Source organism: Mustelus asterias, chromosome 9 (assembly GCF_964213995.1).
Source record: "Mustelus asterias chromosome 9, sMusAst1.hap1.1, whole genome shotgun sequence".
NCBI lineage: Eukaryota > Metazoa > Chordata > Chondrichthyes > Carcharhiniformes > Triakidae > Mustelus > Mustelus asterias.
Genome location: NC_135809.1, coordinates 65,598,870 through 65,621,934, shown reverse-complemented (window position 1 = coordinate 65,621,934; position 23,065 = coordinate 65,598,870). Strand labels below are relative to the sequence as shown.

The window sequence follows — 23,065 nt, the reverse complement described above, 5'->3', positions numbered from 1 at the left end:
TAGGCGAGACAGAGGAGGGGCTAAAAAAGGTGGGGGAGTAGCGATATTAGTTAAGGAGCTTATTACCGCGGTGCAGAGGGTAGACAACTTAGAGGGGTCATGTACTGAGTCGCTGTGGGTGGAACTCAGAAACAGGAAGGGTGCAGTCACTATGCTGGGGGTGTACTACAGACCACCCAACAGCCCACGGGAAGTGGAGGAAAGGATATGTCAGGAGATTCTGGATAGGTGCAGAAAAAATAGGGTTGTTGTAGTGGGGGACTTTAATTTCTCTGGCAGAGACTGGAAAGTGCTTAGAGCTGGGGGTCCGGACGGGGAGGAATTTGTAAAATGCGTACTGGAAGGTTCTTTGGAACAGTATGTAGATAGCCCGACTAGAGAGGGGGCTATACTGGACCTAGTTCTGGGAAATGAGCCCGGTCAGGTCGTCAAAGTTTCGGTAGGGGAACATGTGGCAAATAGTGACCACAACTCTGTTAACTTTAGGATAGTAATGGACAAGGATGAGTGCTGTCCTACGGGCAGGGTGCTAAATTGGGGGAAGGCTGACTATAGCCGGATTAGGCAGGAATTGGTGGATGTTGATTGGGAGAGGATGTTTGAGGGTAAGTCCGCGTCTGGCATGTGGGAGTCTTTTAAGGAACTATTGATAAGGCTGCAGGATAGGCATGTGCCTGTAAAATGGAAAGATAGGAAAGGTAGGATTCGAGAGCCGTGGATAGCCAGGGAAATTGAGGATCTGATTAAAATGAAAAGGGAGGCGTACGTTAAGTCCAGGCAACTGAAAACAGATGGAGCTCTGGAGGAATACAGAGAGAGTAGGAAAGAACTCAAACGGGGAGTTAGAAGGGCAAAAAGAGGTCACGAGATGTTCTTGGCAGGCAAGATTAAGGAGAATCCTAAGGCATTCTATTCATACGTTAGGAACAAAAGAGTTGTCAGGGAGAAAATCGGACCTCTCAGGGACAAAGGAGGGGAATTATGCTTAGAACCCAAGGGAATAGGGGAGATCCTAAATGAATACTTTGCATCGGTATTCACGAAGGAGAGGGGCGTGTTAACCGGGAGTGTCTTGGAGGGAGGTGTTGACCCGTTAGAGAAAATCTCCATTACAAGAGAGGAAGTGTTAGGTTTTTTAGGGAACATTAAAACTGACAAAGCCCCAGGGCCTGATGGCATCTATCCTCGACTGCTCAGGGAGACGAGAGATGAAATTGCTGGGCCTCTGACGGAAATCTTTGTCGCTTCTTTGGACACGGGTGAGGTCCCTGAGGATTGGAGGATAGCGAATGTGGTCCCGTTGTTTAAGAAGGGTAGCAGGGATAACCCAGGAAATTATAGGCCGGTGAGCTTGACGTCCGTGGTAGGGAAGTTGTTGGAGAGGATTCTTAGAGACAGGATGTATGTGCATTTAGAACGGAACAATCTCATTAGTGACAGACAGCATGGTTTTGTAAGAGGGAGGTCATGCCGTACAAATTTGGTGGAGTTTTTTGAGGAAGTGACAAAAACGGTTGATGAAGGAAGGGCCGTGGATGTCGTCTATATGGATTTCAGTAAGGCATTTGACAAAGTCCCACATGGCAGGTTGGTTAAGAAGGTTAAGGCTCATGGGATACAAGGAGAAGTGGCTAGATGGGTGGAGAACTGGCTTGGCCATAGGAGACAGAGGGTAGTGGTCGAAGGGTCTTTTTCCGGCTGGAGGTCTGTGACCAGTGGTGTTCCGCAGGGCTCTGTACTGGGACCTCTGCTATTTGTGATATATATAAATGATTTGGAAGAAGGTGTAACTGGTGTAATCAGCAAGTTTGCGGATGACACGAAGATGGCTGGAATTGCGGATAGCGAAGAGCATTGTCGGGCAATACAGCAGGATATAAATAGGTTGGAAAATTGGGCGGAGAGGTGGCAGATGGAGTTTAATCCGGATAAATGCAAAGTGATGCATTTTGGAAGAAATAATGTAGGGAGGAGTTATACAATAAATGGCAGAGTCATCAGGAGTATAGAAACACAGAGGGACCTAGGTGTGCAAGTCCACAAATCCTTGAAGGTGGCAACACAGGTGGAGAAGGTGGTGAAGAAGGCATATGGTATGCTTGCCTTTATAGGACGGGGTATAGAGTATAAAAGCTGGAGTCTGATGATGCAGCTGCATAGAACGCTGGTTAGGCCACATTGGAGTACTGCGTCCAGTTCTGGTCGCCGCACTACCAGAAGGACGTGGAGGCGTTAGAGAGAGTGCAGAGAAGGTTTACCAGGATGTTGCCTGGTATGGAGGGTCTTAGCTATGAGGAGAGATTGGGCAGACTGGGGTTGTTCTCCTTGGAAAGATGGAGAATGAGGGGAGATCTAATAGAGGTGTACAAGATTATGAAGGGTATAGATAGGGTGAACAGTGGGAAGCTTTTTCCCAGGTCGGAGGTGACGATCACGAGGGGTCACGGGCTCAAGCTGAGAGGGGCGAAGTATAACTCAGATATCAGAGGGACGTTTTTTACACAGAGGGTGGTGGGGGCCTGGAATGCGCTGCCAAGTAGGGTGGTGGAGGCAGGCACGCTGACATCGTTTAAGACTTACCTGGATAGTCACATGAGCAGCCTGGGAATGGAGGGATACAAACGATTGGTCTAGTTGGACCAAGGAGTGGCACAGGCTTGGAGGGCCGAAGGGCCTGTTTCCTGTGCTGTACTGTTCTTTGTTCTACACACTCAAGTGGGCAGTTACACTCGGGCATTGAGAGCTCGCAAACAGGCAGGCGGGCGGGCCCGCCTAAACAGGCAGATGGGCAGGCCTGCACCCACATCTCTCTGCTTATCAGCGGTCCCATTACCTTTCCATCTTCACCAATGCTGTAAACAGAGTTTTCATCATAGCTGAACTCCACTGAATAAACCTCCCCAGAATGTGCATGCCAGCTCATGGCACAATCATACCGCTGCATATCTGAAACACAACAATTAAAACACACACTGACTCATCAGAATTAGAGGAAGGACAGGAGAGAGAATCTCTCTTTGAATTTGGGGAGCAAACCTGAAGTGAGGTTTTAAAGTCTAATGCAAAGAAAATATTCATCTTACCAAAGAGTCGGATGATCCCGTCAGCAGCTCCAGTCACCAGCAGATTCCCATTATGATTGAAAGCTGTACAGTTAATGGCAATGGGCTCAGGATCCAGAGAAAACTGATGCTGCAGAAAAGCAAGTCAACTTACTGGAAACTTTAATTCAACAGTATGAGCTGGAAATACTGCAACTTCCACCCACTTGTGTTTGCTATCAGTCAACAAGCCTGCTGAGCTAGATTTATCTCCCAGCAAGCTCATATCCCAAGTTGATTCATCACTGCCCAGATCACGAGAATAAATTCAAACCCAACAATAGTCCATAACAAAATACATTTCCTATGGGGAAGGGGTGGGGGAAAGAATGGAGAATGGCAGTCAGGGGATGAAGTGCCCAAAATATTTTTAAAAAGTAAGGTCAGACTAAACTCAATATGCATCAGATACTGACCACAGTAACAGAAGACATTCAGGAACAAGGACCAAGGTACCTATAGGCCTCAGCCAGGAACTTATTCTGAATTATATCTTCAACATTGTGAAATAAAAGTTCAGTGTATGAAATCAAGCTATGGGGGAGTTTGGCCACAGATTTGTTTGGCTTCCTTTACTTAAGTATGCACAATTCCTCTCCCAATAATCCCAAGCAACCCTTGTCTGACCTTTCTGTAAACTTAAACCCTCCTGGCAGGTAAATTTGCTAGTCACTCGGGAAGGTTTAAACTAGTATCAGTAAGTCTCACAACACCAGGTTAAAGTCCAACAGGTTTATTTGGTAGCACAAGCTTTAGGAGCGCTGCCCCTTCATCAGGTGAAGGGACAGTGCTCCGAAAGCTCGTGCTACCAAATAAACCTGTTGGACTTTAACCTGGTGTTGTGAGACTTCTTACTGTGCCTATTCCAGCCCAATGCCGGCATCTCCACGTCATTTAAACTAGTATGGCGGGGTATGTGAGTATAACAGATAAGACAGATGAATTTAAGAGCTTGGATTAGTACTTGGAACTATTGCATTGGACACCAGAGTTTGGAATGACAACCGATATCTGAGCATTGTATACATTGTATGCTCAGGTAATCCATCGAATCTCTCAGTATGTGCTTATCATTCCAAACTCTGGTGTCCAACGCAATCAGCATATGTCTCTTCGCAGCAGGAGCCATGGTGATGAAGGAGTACCCAAACAGTTCACAGTGCCTTCAAGAATCAGGTGATTGCTTCTCCTTATTAATAGAACATAGAACAGTACAGCACAGAACAGGCCCTTCGGCCCACGATGTTGTGCGGAGCTTTGTCTGAAACCCAAATCAAGCTATTTCCTCCTTATCATCCCGAAGTACTCCATGTGCCTATCCAATAGATTCTTAAATGTTCCTAAAGTTTCTGACTCCACTATCCCTGCAGGCAGTCCATTCCATACCCCAACCACTCTGAGTAAAAAACCTACCCTCGGACACCCTTCCTATATCTCCCACCATGAACCCTATAGTTATGCCCCCTAGTTACCACTCCATTCACCCGAGGAAATAGTCTTTGAACGTTCACTCTATCTATCCCCCTCATCATCTTATAAACCTCTATCAAGTCTCTTCTCAACCTCCTCCGCTCCAAAGAGAAAAGCCCAAGTTCCCTCAATCTTTCCTCATAAGACCTACCGTCCAAACCAGGCAGCATCCTGGTAAATCTCCTTTGCACTCTTTCCAGTGTCTCCACATCCTTCTTATAGTGAGGTGACCAGAACTGCACACAATATTCCAAATGTGGTCTCACCAAGGTCCTGTACAGTTGCAGCATAACCCCACGGCTCTTAAACTCAAACCCCCTGTTAATGAACGCCAACACACTATAGGCCTTCTTCACGGCTCTATCCACTTGAGTGGCAACCTTCAGAGATCTATGGATATGAACCCCAAGGTCTCTCTGTTCCTCCACATTCTTCAGAACCCTACCTTTGACCCTGTAATCCACATTTAAATTTGTCCTATCAAAATGAATCACCTCGCATTTGTCAGGGTTAAACTCCATTTGCCATTCAGAGATCTATGGATATGAACCCCAAGATCTCTCTGTTCCTCCACATTATTCTACCATATATCTCTACATCATTTAAACTAGTATGGCAGGGGGGTGGGAACCAGATTTGGTTGAAAGAGGGACAGGATTGACAGCTAAACATTCCAGGGTTTAGATGCTTCTGGCAGAATAGAGGGAGATGTAAAAGGGATGGGGGAGTGGCATTACTGGTTAAGGAGAATATCACAGCTGTACTGAGGGAGGACACATCGGAAGGTTCAGGCAGCGAGGCAATATGGGTAGAACTCAGAAATAGGAAGGGTGCAATCACAATGTTGGGAGTTTATTAAAGGCCTCCCAACAGCCAGCGGGAGATAGAGGAACAGATATGCAGACAGATTTTGGAAATATGCAAAAACAATAGGGTTGTTATGTTAACGTTTTATTTATTAGTCACAAGTAAGACTTACATTAACACTGCAATGAAGTTACTGTGAAATTCCCCTAGTCGCCACAGTCTGGCGCCTGTTCGGGTCAATGCACCTAACTAACACGTCTTTCAGAATTTGGGAGGAAACCAGAGCACCCGGAGGAAACCCACACAGACACGGGGAAGAACATGCAAACTCCACACAGACAGTGACCCAAGCCAGGAATCGAACCCGGGTTTCTGGCGGTGAAGCAGCAGTGCTAACCACTGTGCTGCTGTGCGGATGATTTTAACTTTCCCTATATTTACTGGAACTCGCTTACTGCTAGGGGCAGAATTTGTAAGGAGCATCCAGGAGGGTTTCTTGAAACATTAGGTATATAGCCCAACTTGGGGAGGAGCCATATTAGACCTGGTGTTGGGGAATGAGCCCAGCCAAGTGAGCAAAGTTTCAGTAGGAGAGCATTTCAGGAACAGTGATGATAATTCTGTAAGTTTTAAGGTGTTTGTGGATAAGGGACAAGAGTGGTCCTTGAGTAAAGGGGTTAAATTGGGGGAAGACTAATTACAACAACATTAGGCAGGATCTGGAGTATGTAGATTGGGGGAGGCTGTTTGAGGGTAAATCAATATCTGACATGTGGGAATCTTTCAAATATCAGTTGATTGGAATTCAGCAGTGGCATGTACCTGTGAGAATGAAGGATAAGTGTGGCAAGTATCAGGAACCCTGAATAACGAGGGATATTATGAGCCTTGTCAAAAAGAAAAAGGAAGCATGTTTAGGGTCTAAAAGGCTTAGGACAGATGAAGCTCTTGAAGAATATAAAGAACGCAAGAAGGAACTTAAGGAAGGAATTAGAAGGGCTAAAACAGGTCATGAAAAGTCCTTGGCAAACAGGATTAAAGAAAATCCTAAGGCATTTTATACGTATGTAAAGAGCAAGAGGGTAGCCAGGGAAAGGGTTAGTCCACTCAAGGATAGTGGAAGGAATCTATGCTTGGAACCAGAGGAAATGGGCGAAATACTAACTGAATACTTTGCTTCAGTATTCATCAGAGAGGGACTTGATGGATGAGGAGCCTAGGGTAGGGGTGTAGATATCCTGGGTTGATATCAAAAAAGAGGTGGTGTTGGGCGTCTTATAAAGCATTAAAGGAGATAAATCCCCACGGCCTGATGGGATCTTCCCCAGAATACTGAGGGAGGCAAGGGCGGAAATTGCTGAGGCCTTGACAGGAATCTTTATATCCTCAATGGCTACAGGTGAAGTTCCAGAGGACTGGAGGATAGTGTGGTAATATAGACAGGGCCTAGTTTTAAGGCTGATAAAATTGGATATCCTAAATTAAAGAATTGGGCATATTAAAATCAAACACAATCAAACCTCGGGCAGGCCAATTATACAAATACACAAACATGTCTGGGCCTGACCCATCAACCACCCATCAAAGGTCGTTGCACTCTACTGATACTTAGCAGGAGACCATTGCACCCCATTGAAATGCACCAGCCTATTGTTAGAAGCCCAGATCGGGCCAGACTTTCTGTCACCGAGAGTTCCTGCAGTTACCTTATCTGACAACAGGTTACATGTAAGCAACAGCATGGAGATGGACACCTGGGGGCGGACCCTGGTGTCCTGTCAGGCAGACATCAAGAAACCCACTGGGTATTGGAACCCCCTCCTGGGACCTCATTGGCCGGAAGCCAGAGAAGTTTCTGGAAAGGAAAGCAGGCAGGTGGATAAAGGGACACATTTTCAGACACACCAGGAGCGAAGACTCCGGAAGACTGACCAGAGAAGGAAGGAAGAAGCTGCCGTCGAGATTCGCCTTCGTGACGACGGACCAGAGGGACTCAGAGAATCAAGCCTGCAGTTTAACCAAACCATCTTTGCGGATAGTATACTTGAATCTGGGGTATCCTCTTATTTTATGTGGGTAATTTAAGGGTTAATAATGTTATTATTAATAAACTTGTTGAACCTTTACTTGTGTTTGTCCATCTTGCAAATAAGGGCACCGGGGTAAAACCTTAGAGTAAGCAAACTGGTCGAAAGTATCTGAGAATTAACAGGTACAACAATAGCCAATGTTGTTCCATTATTTACGGGCAGCAGGAATAATCCAGGAAATTATAGGCTTGTGCGTCTTACGTCAGTGGTAGGGAAATTATTGGAAAAGATTTTTAGGGACAGGATTCACTTACATTTGGAAACAAATGGACTTATTAGTGATAGCATGGTTTTGTGAAGGGGAGGTCATGCCTCACTCACTTGATCGAGTTTTTCAAGGAAGTGACGAAGATGATAGATGAGGGAAAGGCAGTGGATGTTGTATACATGAACTTCAGTAAAGCCTTTGATAAGGTACCCCATGGTAGACTGGTACGAAAGATGAAGTCACATGGGATCAGAGGCGAGCTGGCAAGATGGATACAGAACTGTCTTAGAAGACAGAGGGTAGCAGTAGAGGGGTGCTCTTCTGAATGGAAGGCTGTGACTAGTGGTGTTCCACAGGGAACAGTTCTGGGACCTTTGTTGTTTGTAGCATATATAAATGATTTGGAGAAAAATGTAGCTGGTCTGATTAGTAAGTCCGCAGATGACACAAAAGTTGGTGGAGTTGTAGAGGATTGTCACAGGATACAACAAAATATTGACCAATTGGAGACTTGGGCAGGGGAAATGGCAGATAGAGTTTAATCCGGACAAGGATGAGGTAATGCATTTTGGAAGGTCCAATGCATGTAGGAATTATACAGTAAATGATAGAACCCTTAGGAGCATTGACAGGCAGAGAGATCTGGGCGTACAAAGAATACAGCACAGGAACAGGCCCTTCGGCCCTCCAAGCCTGCACCGATCATGTGTTCCTAACTAGACCATTCGTTTGTATCCCTCTATTCCCAGTCTGTTCATGTGGCTATCTAGATAAGTCTTAAATGATCCTAGTGTGTCTGCCTCAACCACCTTGTTTGGTAGTGCATTCCAGGCCCCCACCACCCTCTGGGTAAAATACGTCCCCCGCATATCCGTATTGAACCTTGCCCCCCTTACCTTGAACTTGTGACCCCTTGTGTTTGTTATTTCTGACCTGGGAAAAAGCTTCCAACTGTTCACACTATCTATGCCCTTCATAATTTTATAAACTTCTATTAGGTCGCCCCTCAACCTCTGTCTTTCCAGGGAGAACAACCCTAGTTTACTCAATCTCAGCTCATAGCTAATACCCTCCATACCAGGCAACATCCTGGTAAACCTTTTCTGTACTCTCTCCAAAGCCTCAACGTCCTTCTGGTAGTGTGGCGACCAGAACTGGACGCAGTATTACAGATGTAGCCTAACCAACGTTCAATATAACTGCAACATCATATGCCAACTTTTATACTCTATGCCCCATCCAATAAAGGCAAGCATGCCATATGCCTTCTTCACCACCTTTTCCACCTGTGCTGCCACCTTTAAGGATCTGTGGACTTGCACACCCAGATCCCTCTGTGTGTCAATACTCCTGATGGTTCTGCCATTTATTGTACAGCTCCCCCCTGCATTAGATCTACCAAAATGCATCACTTCGCATTTATCTGGATTAAATTCCATCTGTCATTTCTCCGCCCAATTTTCCAGCCTATCTATATCCTGCTGTATTCTCTGACAATGTTCATCACTATCCGCAACTCCAGCAATTTTTGTGTCGTCCGCAAACTTACTAATCAGACCAGCTACATCACCTTCCAAATCATTTATATATATCACAAACAGCAGAAGTCCCAGTACAGAGCCCTGCAGAACACCACTAGTCACAGACCTCCAATCAGAAAAAGACCCTTCCACTGCCACCCTCTGTCTTCTATGGCCAAGCCAGTTCTGTACCCATCTGGCTCACTCACCTTTGATCCCGTGAGATTTAACCTTTTGCACCAGCCTGCCATGAGGGACCTTGTCAAATGCTTTACTAAAATCCATGTAGACGACATCCACTCCCTTCCCTCATCGATCATTTTTGTCACCTCCTCAAAAAACTCAACCAAATTTGTGAGGCACGACCTCCCTCGTTCAAAACCATGTTGTCTATCGCTAATGAGACTATTCAGTTCTAAGTGTGTATAGATCCTATCTCTAAGAATCTTCTCCAACAATTTCCCTACCACGGACATCAAGCTCACTGGCCTATAATTACCCGGTTTATCCTTGCTACCCTTCTTAAATAACGGGACCACATTTGCTACCCTCCAATCCTCTGGGACCTCACCTGTGTCCAGTGAAGAGACAAAGATTTCTGTTAGAGGCCCAGCAATTTCATCTCTTGTCTCTCTCAGTAATCTAGGACAGATGTCATCTGGCCCTGGGGATTTGTCTACCTTAATGCTTCCTAAAACACCTAACACTTCCTCCCTTCTAATTGCGATTTGTTCTAACGGGTCTACACATCCCTCTGAGACACTACCAATCAACGTGTCCCTCTCCTTTGTGAATACTGATGTAAAGTATTCATTTAGGATCTCACCTACTTCCTCGGGTTCTAAGCATAATTCCCCTCCTTTGTTCTCGAGAGGTCCGACTCTTTCTCTGACAACCCTCTTGTTCCTAACATAGGTATAAAATGCCTTGGGATTCTCCTTAATCCTGTCTGCCAAGGACATTTCGTGACCCCTTTTTGCCCTTCTAACTTCCTGTTTGAGTTATTTTCTACTTTCTTTGTATTCCTCCAGTGCTTCATCTGTTTTTAGCTGCCTGGACCTGATGTATGCCTCTTTTTTCTTTTTGATTAGACCCACAATTTCTCTGGTTATCCACGGCTCTCGAATCCTACCTTTCCTGTCCTTCCTTTTTACAGGCACATGCCTGTCCTGCACTCCTATCAACTGCTCCTTAAAAGACTACCACATGCCAGATGTGGTTTTACCCTCGAACAGCCTCTCCCAATCAACAGCCACCAAATCCTGCCTATCCAGCTGTAGTTAGCCTTCCCCCAATTCAGCACCTTACCCATAGGACAACACTCATCCTTTTCCATGACTATCCGAAAGTTTATAGAATTGTGGTCACTGTTCGCTACATGTTCCCCCACTGAAACTTTGATGACCTGACCGGGCTCATTCACTAGTACTAGATCCAGTATAGCCCCCACTCTAGTTGGACTATCAACATATTGTTCCAAAGAACCGTCCTGGACACATTTTACAAATTCCTCCCCGTCCGGACCCCCAGCCCTAAGGGATTTCCAGTCTATATGAGGGAAATTAAAGTCTCCCACTACAACAACCCTATTTTTTCTACACCTGTCCAGAATCTCCTTACATATCCGTTCCTCAACTTCCCGTGGGCTGTTGGGAGGCCTGTAGTATACCCCCAGCATAGTGACTGCGCCCTTCCTGTTTCTGAACTCTACCCACAGTGTCTCGTTACATGATCCTTCCAAATTGTCCACCCCCTGTACCACTGTAATATGCTCCCTAACCAGTATTGCTACACCCCCATCTCTTCTAGCCCCTCCTCTGTCTCACCTAAAACACTTATACCCCGGAATATTCAGCTGCCTGTCCTGTCCTTTTAACCAAGTCTCTGTCATTGTAACCACATCCAAGTTTCGCGCATGCATTAAGGCTCTAAGTTCATCTGTCTTGCCCGTTATGCCCCTTGCATTGAAGCAGATGCACTCCAGACTTCCAAGCCCACTGAGTTCATCCTCCCCCAGATTGCTCTTCCTCTTAGGTAGCCTTGTCCTGGCCCCATGCTCGTCCCCAGTCTCTATGCTTGCTGACCTATTGTTCTGATCCCCACCCCCCTGCCACATTAGTTTAAACCCACCCAAACCACACTAACAAACCTCCCAGCCAGGATGTTGGTGCCCCTCCAGTTCAGGTGTAACCCGTCCTTCTTGTACAGGTCCCATCCTCTCTGGAAGACTTCCCAGTGATCCACGAATCTGAAACCCTCCCTCCTGCACCAGTTCTTTAGCCACGTGTTCAGCTGCACAATTTCCCTGTTCCTAGCCTCACTAGCACGTGGCACGGGGAGTAATCCAGAGATTGCTACCCTAGAGGTCCTGCTTTTTAGCTTTCTACCTAACTCCCTAAATTGCTCTTGCAGGACCTCCCTGCTCTTTCTGCCTACGTCATTTGTACCAATGTGGACAATGACGTCTGTCTGATTATCCTCTCTTTTTAGGATGCTTTCTACCCACTCAGAGACATCCAGGACCCTGGTACCAGGGAGGCAGACTACCATCCTGGAATCTCATTCGCGCCCACAGAACCGCCTGTCTGTGCCTCTAACTATCGAGCCCCCACTACTATTGCTCTCCTATTCTCCCCCTTTCCCTTCTGAGCCACAGAGCCCGACTCCATGCCAGAGACCTGGTCACCGTGGCTTAACCCTGGAAGGTCACCCCCCCCCGCACAGTATCTAAAACGGTATACTTATTTTGGAGGGGAACAACCACAGGGGATCCCTGCACTGACTGCTTCCTCCCCTCCCCTCTCCTGACTGTCACCCAGCTAGCTTAGTTTTTAGGTGTCACTACTTCCCGATAACTGCTGTCTATCACCCCCTCTGCCTCCCGAATGATCCGAAGTTCATCCAGTTCCAGCTCCAATTCCCTAAGGCGGCCTGTGAGGAGCTGGATGCACCTCCCACAGGTGAAGTCAGCAGGGTCACTAATGATGACCCTTACCTCCCACATCCTGCAAGAGGAGCATTGAACTGCCCTAACTGCCATCCTTTCCACCCAAACTCCCAACTGTCGCCGCTCTGTGTTCCCGCTCTTTAAGCTGTCGCCGCTCTGTGTTCCCGCTCTTTAAGCTGTTGCTGCTGTGTTCCCGCTCTTTAAGCTGTTGCCGCTCTGTGTTCCCACTCTTTAAACTGTCACCGCTCTGTGTTCCTGCTCTTTAAACTGTCACCGCTCTGTGTTCCCACTCTTTAAGCTGTCGCTGCTCTGTGTTCCTGCTCTTTAAACTGTCACCGCTCTGTGTTCCCGCTCTTTAAACTGTCACCGCTCTGTGTTCCCGCTCTTTAAACTGTCACCGCTCTGTGTTCCCGCTCTTTAAACTGTCACCGCTCTGTGTTCCTGCTCTTTAAACTGTCACCGCTCTGTGTTCCTGCTTTTTAAACTGTCACCGCTGTGTTCCCACTCTTTAAACTGTCACCGCTCTGTGTTCCTGCTCTTTAAACTGTCACCGCTCTGTGTTCCCACTCTTTAAGCTGTCGCTGCTCTGTGTTCGTGCTCTTTAAACTGTCGCCGCTCTGTTTATGCTCTGTACATGTTCACTGATCACCGAAAGTGGCAATGTAGTTGATAAAGTAGTCAAGAAGGCATACTTCCCTTCATCAGTTGGGGCATTTAGTATAAAAATTGGCAGGTCATGCTGCAGCTGTATACAACCTTAGTTAGGCCTCATTTAGAATAGTGTGTACAATTCTGGTTGCCACACTATCAGAAGAATTTGGAGAGGGTACAGAAGAAGTTTACCAGGGTGTGGCCTGGTCTGGAGGGTATTAGCTATGAGAAGAGGTTGGATAAACTCGGTTTGTGCTCACTGGAATGACAGAGAACAAAGAACAAAGAAAATTATAGCACAGGAACAGGCCCTTCGGCCCTCCAAGCCTGCACCGACCATGCTGCCCGACTTAACTAAAACCCCCTACCCTTCCGGGGACCATATCCCTCTATTCCCATCTCATTCATGTACTTGTCAAGACGCCTCTTAAACGTCACTACTGTATCCGCTTCCACTACCTCCCCCTGCAATGAGTTCCAGGCACCCACCACTCTCTGTGTAAAAAATCTGCCTTGTACATCTCCTTTAAACCTTGCCCCTCGCACCTTAAACCTATGCCCCCTAGTAATTGACTCTTTCAACCTAGGAAAAAGCTTCTGACTATCCACTCTGTCCATGCCTCTCATAATCTTGTAGACTTCTATCAGGTCTCCCCTCAACCTCTGTCGCTCCAGTGAGAACAAACCAAGTTTCTCCAATCTCTCCTCATAGCTAATGCCCTCCATACCAGGCAACATCCTGGTAAATCTTTTCTATACTCTCTCCAAAGCCTCCACATCCTTCTGGTAGTGTGGCGACCAGAATTCCAAGTGCGGCCTAACTAAGGTTCTATAAAGCTGCAACGTGACTTGCCAATTTTTAAACTCAATATCCCGGCCGATGAAGGCAAGCATGCCGTATGCCTTCTTGACTACCTTCTCCACCTGCATTGCCACTTTCAGTGACCTGTGTACCTGTACACCCAGATCCCTTTGCCTATCAATACTCTTAAGGGTTTTGCCATTTACTGTATATTTCATATCTGTATTAAACCTTCCAAAATGCATTAGTTCACATTTGTCCGGATTAAACTCCATCTGCCATCTCTCCGCCCAAGTCTCCAACTGATCTATATCCTGCTGTATCCTCTGATGGTCCTCATCGCTATCCGCAAATCCACCAACCTTTGTGTCATCTGCAAACTTACTAATCAATCCAGTTACATTTTCCTCCAGATCATTTATATATATTACAAACAGCAAAGGTCCCAGCACTGATCCCTGAGGAACACCACTTGTCACAGGAGGTTGAGGGGGTGACCTGATAGAGGTTTACAAGATTATAGAACAGTACAGCACAGAACAGGCCCTTCGGCCCACGATGTTGTGCCGACCTTCATCTGAAACCAAGATCAAGCTATCCCACTCCCTGCCATCCTGGTGTGCTCCATGTGCCTATCCAATAACCGCTTAAATGTTCCTAAAGTGTCTGACTCCACTATCACTGCAGGCAGTCCATTCCACACCCCAACCACTCTCTGCGTGAAGAACCTACCTCTGATATCTTTCCTATATCTCCCACCATGAACCCTATAGTTATGCCCCCTCGTAATAGCTCCATCCACCCGAGGAAATAGTCTTTGAACGTTCACTCGATCTATCCCCTTCATCATTTTATAAACCTCTATTAAGTCTCCCCTCAGCCTCCTCCGCTCCAGAGAGAACAGCCCCAGCTCCCTCAACCTTTCCTCATAAGACCGACACTCCAAACCAGGCAGCATCCTGGTAAATCTCCTCTGCACTCTTTCCAGCGCTTCCACATCCTTCTTATAGTGAGGTGACCAGAACTGCACGCAATATTCCAAATGCGGTCTCACCAAGGTCCTGTACAGTTGCAGCATAACCCCACGGCTCTTAAACTCCAACCCCCTGTTAATAAAAGCTAACACACTATATGCCTTCTTCACAGCTCTATCCACTTGAGTGGCAACCTTTAGAGATCTGTGGATATGGACCCCAAGATCTCTCTGTTCCTCCACAGTCTTCAGAACCCTACCTTTGACCCTGTAATCCACATTTAAATTAGTCCTACCAAAATGAATCACCTCACATTTATCAGGGTTAAACTCCATTTGCCATTTTTCAGCCCAGCTTTGCATCCTATCTATGTCTCTTTGCAGCCTACAACACCCCTCCACCTCATCCACTACTCCACCAATCTTGGTGTCATCAGCAAATTTACTGATCCACCCTTCAGCCCCCTCCTCTAAGTCATTAATAAAAATCACAAAGAGCAGAGGACCAAGCACCGATCCCTGCGGCACTCCGCTAGCAACCTGCCTCCAGTCCGAAAATTTTCCATCCACCACCACCCTCTGTCTTCGATCAGACAGCCAGTTACCTATCCAATCGGCCAACTTTCCCTCTATCCCACACCTCCTTACTTTCATCATAAGCCGACCATGGGGGACCTTATCAAACGCCTTACTAAAATCCATGTATATGACATCAACCGCCCTACCTTCATCAACACACCTAGTTACCTCCTCAAAAAATTCTATCAAATTTGTGAGGCACGATTTGCCCTTCACAAATCCGTGCTGACTATCCCGGATTAATCCGCATCTTTCTAAATGGTCGTAAATCCCATCCCTAAGGACCTTTTCCATCAATTTACCAACCACCGAAGTCAGACTAACCGGTCTATAATTACCAGGGTCATTTCTATTCCCTTTCTTAAACAGAGGAACAACATTTGCCACTCTCCAGTCCTCTGGCACCATCCCCGTGGACAGCGAGGACCCAAAGATCAAAGCCAAAGGCTCTGCAATCTCATCCCTCGCCTCCCAAAGAATCCTAGGATACATTTCATCAGGCCCAGGGGACTTATCGACCTTCAGTTTATTCAAAACTGCCAGGACATCCTCCCTCCGAACATCTATTTCCTCCAGCCTATTAGCCTGTAACACCTTCTCTTCCTGAAAAACATGGCCCCTCTCCTTGGTGAACACTGAAGAAAAGTATTCATTCATCACCTCGCCTATCTCTACTGATTCCATACACAAGTTCCCACCACTGTCCTTGACCGGCCCTAATTATGAGTGGCATGGATGGAGTGGATAGTCAGATGCTCTTTCCTAGGGTAGAAAAGTCAAGTATTAGGGGACACAGGTGCATGGAGAAAGGTTTAGAGGAGATGTTGGGACCTCTGCTGTTTGTGATTTATATAAATGATCTGGAAGAAGGAGTAACTGGGGTGATCAGTAAGTTTGCGGACGACACAAAACTGGCAGGACTTGCAGATAGTGAGGAACATTGTCAGAGGCTACAGAAGGATATAGATAGGCTGGAAATTTGGGCAAGGAAATGGCAGATGGAGTTCAATCCTGATAAATGCGAAGTGATGCAGTTTGGTGGGAATAATGTAGGGAGGAGCTACACGATAAATGGAAGAATCATAAAGGGTGTAGAGACGCAGAGGGACCTGGGTGTGCAAGTCCACAGATCCTTGAAGGTGACGTCACAGGTGGAGAAGGTGGTGAAGAAGGCATATGGCATGCTTGCCTTTATAGGACGGGGCATAGAGTATAAGAGTTGGGGTCTGATGTTGCAGATGTATAGAACATTGGTTCGGCCGCATTTGGAATACTGCGTCCAGTTCTGGTCGCCACACTACCAGAAGGACGTGGAGGCTTTGGAGAGAGTACAGAGGAGGTTTACCAGGATGTTGCCTGGTATGGAGGGGCTTGGTTATGAGGAGAGATTGGGGAAACTGGGGTTGTTCTCCTTGGAAAGACGGAGGATGAGGGGAGACTTAATAGAGGTGTATAAAATTATGAAAGGCATAGATAGGGTGAACGGTGGGAAGCTTTTCCCCGGGTTGGTGGTGACGTTCACGAGGGGTCATAGGTTCAAGGTGAAGGGGGGGAGGTTTAACACAGATATCAGAAGGACATATTTCACACAGAGGGTCGTGGGGGCCTGGAATGTGTTGCCGGGCAAGGTGGTGGAGGCGGACACACTGGGAACGTTTAAGACTTATCTGGACAGCTATATGAATGGAGTGGGAATGGAGGGATACAAAAGAGTGGTCTAGTTTGGACCAGGGAGCGGCGCGGGCTAATTGTTCCTTGTTTCTCGTTTCAAGGCTTCATTCTATGATCATCTTGCTGGTGCCAGTACAGAGCGAGACTGCGGATAGTTGGGAACCTGTCTCGGGGGCAGGGAATTCATATGGTGTTCGTGGAAGTGGAAATGACTAGGGTTGGGAAGCATTTTCCGATCAGGGCCAGTGTGATCTCCTGGACTCGTTTCGATCGCCTCAGGGGGTCGGAGAGGAATTTCCCAGATTTTTTTTTCCCCATATTGGCCCTGGGGTTTTCACTCTGGGTTTTCGCCTCTCCCTGGAGATCACATGGTCTGGAATGGGGGGGGTGGGGGTGAGTTAATAGGTTGTGATGAACAAAGCATCGTAGCTGTGAGGGACAGCTCGGTGGATAGGATATTGGTATGTAGATAGGCTGGAAAATTGGGCGGGGATCCTGGATTCAGGATTCAATCCTGGACCGGGGAGCGGCGCGGGCTTGGAGGGCCGAAGGGCCTATTCCTGTGCTGTATTGTTCTTTGTTCTATGTGCAAGGCAAGTTTTGTTTTTTTACAGAGGGTGGTGAATGTCTGGAACGCGCTGCCCGGGGATTTGGTGGGAGCAGGTGCGATAGCGGCATTTAAGGAGCATCTAGACGAATACATGAATAGGACGGGAATGGAAAGATACGGACTTGTAAGTGCATACGGTTTTAGTTTAGGCAGACATCATGATCGGCGCAACTTGGAGGGACAAAGGGCCTGTTCCTGTGCTGTACTTTTCTTTGTCCTTTTATTGTCAAGATGTGAATGTTGTCTCACCCCGAGAAGGTGCTGCTTGGCTTTCTTGAGCTAGCTTTTGTGGCAGTTTGATGTAACTGAGAGACTTGCACTGTTAGAAGGCAGTCAGGAATTGCATATAGGAGAACAGCAAGTTATCTTGCCTCAAGGATATGAAAGATCCAGCTAGAATCGCATGACAATCTGAGTGATTCGTGGCTACCTTTAATAACATCAAATTCTGAAACTGCTCTTGGCTTGGATTTGAACATAAATTCCCTGCTAAAGTCAAGGCCTCTAGGTTACTAACCCAATAACATAACTGTTAGACTGCCTGCTGCAGACCTGTGCATTTGGAGTTTGATACTGTTCTCATCAAAACCTTTACAGAGAAAGATTTTCAGGTAAAGCTTGGATTGTTTAAAATAAAATTTTGATGAAATGTGGATGATTCTGGCAAGGCTGTATTTATGGTTTCTCTCCTTCCGCTGTAATTTAAAGTCAATCACAGAGTGTCGATCTAGTCGGATGCAAGCAACGCTAGATGCTCATGAACTAGTTGGGCTTTTACAATAATCTAACAGCAACTTTTCACATATCAGTCCATAATTTATCCAATCAATTAAATACAAAATTTAAACTTACAAAATTTAGGTTGCTAGGCTCGTACCATAACCTACTGCATTCCCATTTATCCAGAGTGGATCCTAGCATATTACCTGCTGCTTCATGGTTTTTGTGTCCCACAGGAGGAGATTGCCCGGAACCAGGTTCGTTCCTTTATCTCCAGTTTCCAGCAGTGTCACTGGTTTGATGCTCGGAGCAGCTGAGGAGCAAACAAACGATGTACCGCTTGGACTACAAGCTAGAGACAAGATTCTGGTTAAAATAAAGACAGGTAACATGTTAGGAAGCTTCCCAGAGTATCCTATACCGACTCTATATATTTTAGAAAACTTCCCCAAGTATCTGGGATACCAGGCTTGAAGATAAATTAACAGAGATGCAATGACAGACATTCAAGGCAATATTTCAGAATAAGTATATTCCTGTAATAAATATAAATTTTAAGGGGAGGATTCACCATCCATGGTTAAATAAAGTAGCCAGGAAAAGCATCAAACATAAGGAGAAAGCGTACAACTCTGTAATGATGAGTGACAGATCAGAATGTAAAGAATGGCAGAGAATAACTAAAAGTTAATCAGGAGAAAGAAATTAAGAGTTTGAGAGGAAGCTAGCTAGAAATTTAAAGACAGCAAGAGATTCTACAGGTATTTAAAAAGAATAAGTAAAGTGACTGTTGGTCTACTAGAGAGTGAGAATGGAGAGCTAATAGTAAATGAGGAGGAAATGGCTGATTAAATTAACTAAAGAGGATACAAAAAAACATTCCAGTAATAGCTATGAATCAAGAGGTGGAAGGGAGAGGAACTTGGTGCAATTACAATCACCAAGGGAGTGATACTGAGCAAACTGATGTAGCTGCAAGCTGCCAAGTCTCTAGAATCTTAAAAGAGGCGGCGAATGAGGCATAGGTGTTAATTTTTTCCAAAATTTGCTGGATTTTCGAAAGGTTCTGTCAGCATGGAAAGCAGCAAATATAGCCTCACTGATCAAGAAGGGAGGTAGAACACAGGGACCGATAGAACAATTACCTCAACGTCTGTTGGGGGGAAGGTGTTACAATCTATCATTAAGCAGGTTATAGCTAGGCATTTAGAAAAACTTAAGGTAATTGGGAAGACTTGGCATGATATTGTGAAGGGAAATCATGCTTAACCAATTTATTGGATTTCTATAAAGTAATGTTCTGTGGATAAAAGGGAACCTGTAGACGTGCTGTACTTCGATTTCCAGAAAGTATTTGATATGGTGCCACATGAAAAGTTATTGCAGAAGATAAGAAGCTCTAGAAGCCAGTGTCCTAGGTGACCACATGTACTGCTAGCTGTAGAAACTTGAGCTCCAGGCTATTTCCCTACTAACCCTCTGACACCAAGGTGCAATTTAGCATGGCCAATCAACTTAACCCGTACATCTTTGGAGCGTGGGAGGAAACCGGAACACACGGAGGAAACCCATGCAGACACAGGGAGAATGTGCAAACTCTACACAGACAGTGACCCAAGCCGGGAATCAAACCTGAGACCCTGGCGTTGTGAGGCAGTGCTAACCACTGTGCCACCCCAAAATTACAAGAGAACTTGAACAAAAAAGTAAGGATGTTATGTTTTAGGTAGTCATGATGTGGAGATGCCGGCGTTAGACTGGGGTAAACACAGTAAGGAGTCTAACAACACCAGGTTAAAGTCCAGCAGGTTTATTTGGTAGCAAACGCCACTAGCTTTCGGAGCGCTGCTCCTTCGTCAGGTGAGTGGGAGATCTGCTCATAAACAGCAAACAGGGAATATAAAGACACAAACTCAATTTACAGAATAATGAATAATGATTGGAATGCGACAATGTGAGTGGAGGGAGCATTAGCACAGGTTAAAGAGATGTGTATTGTCTCCAGACAGGACAGCCAGTGAGACTTTGCAAGTCCAGGCAAGTTGTGGGAGTTACAGATAGTGTGACATGAACCCAAGATCCTGGTTGAGGCCGTCCTCATGTGTGCGGAACCTGGCTATCAGTCTCTGCTCAGAGACTCTGCGCTGTCGTGTGTTGTGAAGGCCGCCTTGGAGAACGCTTACCCAAAGATCAGAGGCCGAATGCCCGTGACCGCTGAAGCGCTCCCCCACAGGAAGAGAACAGTCTTGCCTGGTGATTGTTGAGCGGTGTTCATTCATCCCTTGTCGTAGCGTCTGCATGGACAACGACGCTACGACAACGGATGAATGAACACCGCTCGACAATCACCAGGCAAGACTGTTCTCTTCCTGTTGGGGAACACTTCAGCGGTCACGGGCATTCGGCCTCTGATATTCGGGTAAGCATTTTCCAAGGCAGCCTTCACAACACACGACAGCGCAGAGTCGCTGAGCAGAGACTGATAGCCAGGTTCCACACACACGAGGACGGCCTCAACCGGGATCTTGGGTTCACGTGACACTATCTGTAACTCCCACAACTTGCCTGGACTTGCAAAGTCTCACTGGCTGTCTTGTCTGGAGACAATACACATCTCTTTAACCTGTGCTAATGCTCCCTCCACTCACATTGTCTGTACCTTTAAGACTTGATTAGCTGTAAAGACTCGCATTCCAACCATTATTCTGTAAATTGAGTTTGTGTCTTTATATGCCCTGTTTGCTGTTTATGAGCAGATCTTCCACTCACCTGACAAAGGAGCAGCGCTCCGAAAGCTAGTGACGTTTGCTACCAAATAAAGCTGTTGGACTTTAACCTGGTGTTGTTAGACTCCTTACTATGTTTTAGGTATACAGGGCATTGGTGGGACCACATCTTGAATAGTGCGCGCAGTTTTGGTCTCCTTTCTTAAGAAAGAACGTAAACAGATTTGATACCAGGAATGAGCGTATTGTCTTATAAGGGTAGGTTGGACAGGCTGGGCTTGTTTCTATGGAGTTTAGAGGGAGGGGAGGCTTGATTGAGGTATATAAGATTCTGAATGGTCTTGACAAGGTGGACACAGAAAGGATATTTCCTCTTGTGGGAAAGTCTGGAACTAGGGGGCCCTGTTTTAAAATTAGGAGCTTCCCTTATAGGACAGAGATGAGAAGAACTTTTTTCTCTCAAGAAGTTGAGTGACTTGCAACTCTCTACCTCAGAAGATGATAGAGGCAGAGTCATTGAATAATCTTAAGGCAAAGATAGATAGATTGCTGTTAGGCAAGGGAATCAAAGATTTTCAGGGGAATTAGAAACACAAACAGATTAACCATGATCTTAATGAATAGTGGAGCTGGTTCGAGGGGCGGCTGGGGACACCATGGAGCATCCATGAGGCAGAGAGAATGGTGGAGAGCACATGTAGAGAGGTGGTCACAGCACAAACTAAGACTCCACAGGCAGGAAGGGAATGGGTGATCATTGGGCTAGGCAAGAGGACTAGGCAGGCAGTGTAGGAATCTGCTATAGCTATTCCCCTGCAAAACGGATATATGATAGAACTCTTCATCAAGATGATATCAAGGTGACCTGATAGAGGTGTATAAGATGTTGAGGGGTATTGATAGAGTGGATTCTCAGAGGCTTTTACCCAGGGCTGAAATGGTTGCCACAAGAAGTCACAGGTTTAGGGTGCTGGGGAGTAGGTACAGAGGAGATGTTAAGGGTAAGTTTTTCACTCAGAGGGTGGTGGGTGTGTGGAATCGGCTGCCGGTAGTGGTGGTGGTGGCGGATTCGATAGGGTCTTTGAAGAGACTTTTGGATAAGTTCATGGAAGTTAGTAAGATAGAGGGTTATAGGTAAGCCTAGTAGGTAGGGACATGTTCGGCGCAACTTGTGGGTCGAAGGGCCTGTTTGTGCTGTAGCTTTTCTATGTTCTAAGATTGAGAATGTCATAGCTGATTCTGAGACTCGCGTCTTGAATCAAAATAAAGGAAATTACAATGGGATGAGACATGAGTTGGCTATGATGGATTGGGAAACGTTACTTAAATGGATGACAGTGGATAGACAATGGTAAACACTCAATGATTGCATGGTGGACTGTAAAGATTGTTCATTCCTGTCTGGCGCAAAAATAAAATGGGAAAGGTGGCTGGGAAAGGTTTACAAGGGAAATTAGAGATATTATTAGATCAGAGGAAGAGGTATCCAAATTGGCCAGAAAAAAAGCAATAGACCAGAGAAGCAGTTTAGAAATCAAAAAAGGTTAGGTGGATTAGCCATGGGAAATGTGTGGAGTTATGGGGAGAGGGAGAGGGCCTGGGTAAGATACTCTGTCAGAGAATCGGTGCAGATTTAATGGGCCAAATGTTCTATGATTCAAGAGATTAATTAAGGGTAAAACTGAGTACGAGAATAAGCATGGGGGAACATACAAACTAACTGTAAAAGCTTCTATAGGAATGTGAAGTGAAAAAGAGTGAAGACGACAAATGTAGGTCCCTTACTGTCAGAAACAGGGAAATTTGTAACGAGGAACAAAAAAATGGCTGACCAACTGAATACATACTTTGGTTTTGTCTGTTTTCACAAAGGAGGGCACAAATAACAGGCCAGAAATGTTGGAGAACACAAGGTTTAGTGAGAGGGAGGAACTGTAGGAAATCAGTATTAGCAGAAAAATAGTGTTGGGGAAATTGATGAGATTGAAGGCTGATAAATTTCCAGGGCCTGAGAACTTAAGGAAGTGGCTCTAGAAATACTGGATGCATTGGTGGTCATCTTTCAAGATTCTATAGACTCTGGAACATTTCTTACAGATTAGATTGGCGGATGGCTAATGTAATCCCACTCTTTAAAAAGGCAGGTAGAGAGAAAACAGGGAATCATAGACCAGTCAGCCTGACACCAGT

General features: G+C 45.9%; 1 protein-coding gene across 1 annotated transcript in view; it reads right to left on the bottom strand.

The window, feature by feature from the left end:
- LOC144498726 (WD repeat-containing protein 91-like) overlaps window positions 1–23,065 on the bottom strand; it is a 43,341-nt gene that overhangs the window by 6,089 nt on the left and 14,187 nt on the right. The window contains exons 3-5 of the mRNA XM_078220298.1: window positions 18,356–18,515; window positions 3,084–3,192; window positions 2,834–2,946 (exon numbers count right to left, since the gene is read on the bottom strand). Of these exons, the coding sequence (XP_078076424.1) occupies window positions 2,834–2,946; window positions 3,084–3,192; window positions 18,356–18,515 (382 nt within the window). The remainder of the gene's footprint in view (window positions 1–2,833; window positions 2,947–3,083; window positions 3,193–18,355; window positions 18,516–23,065) is intronic.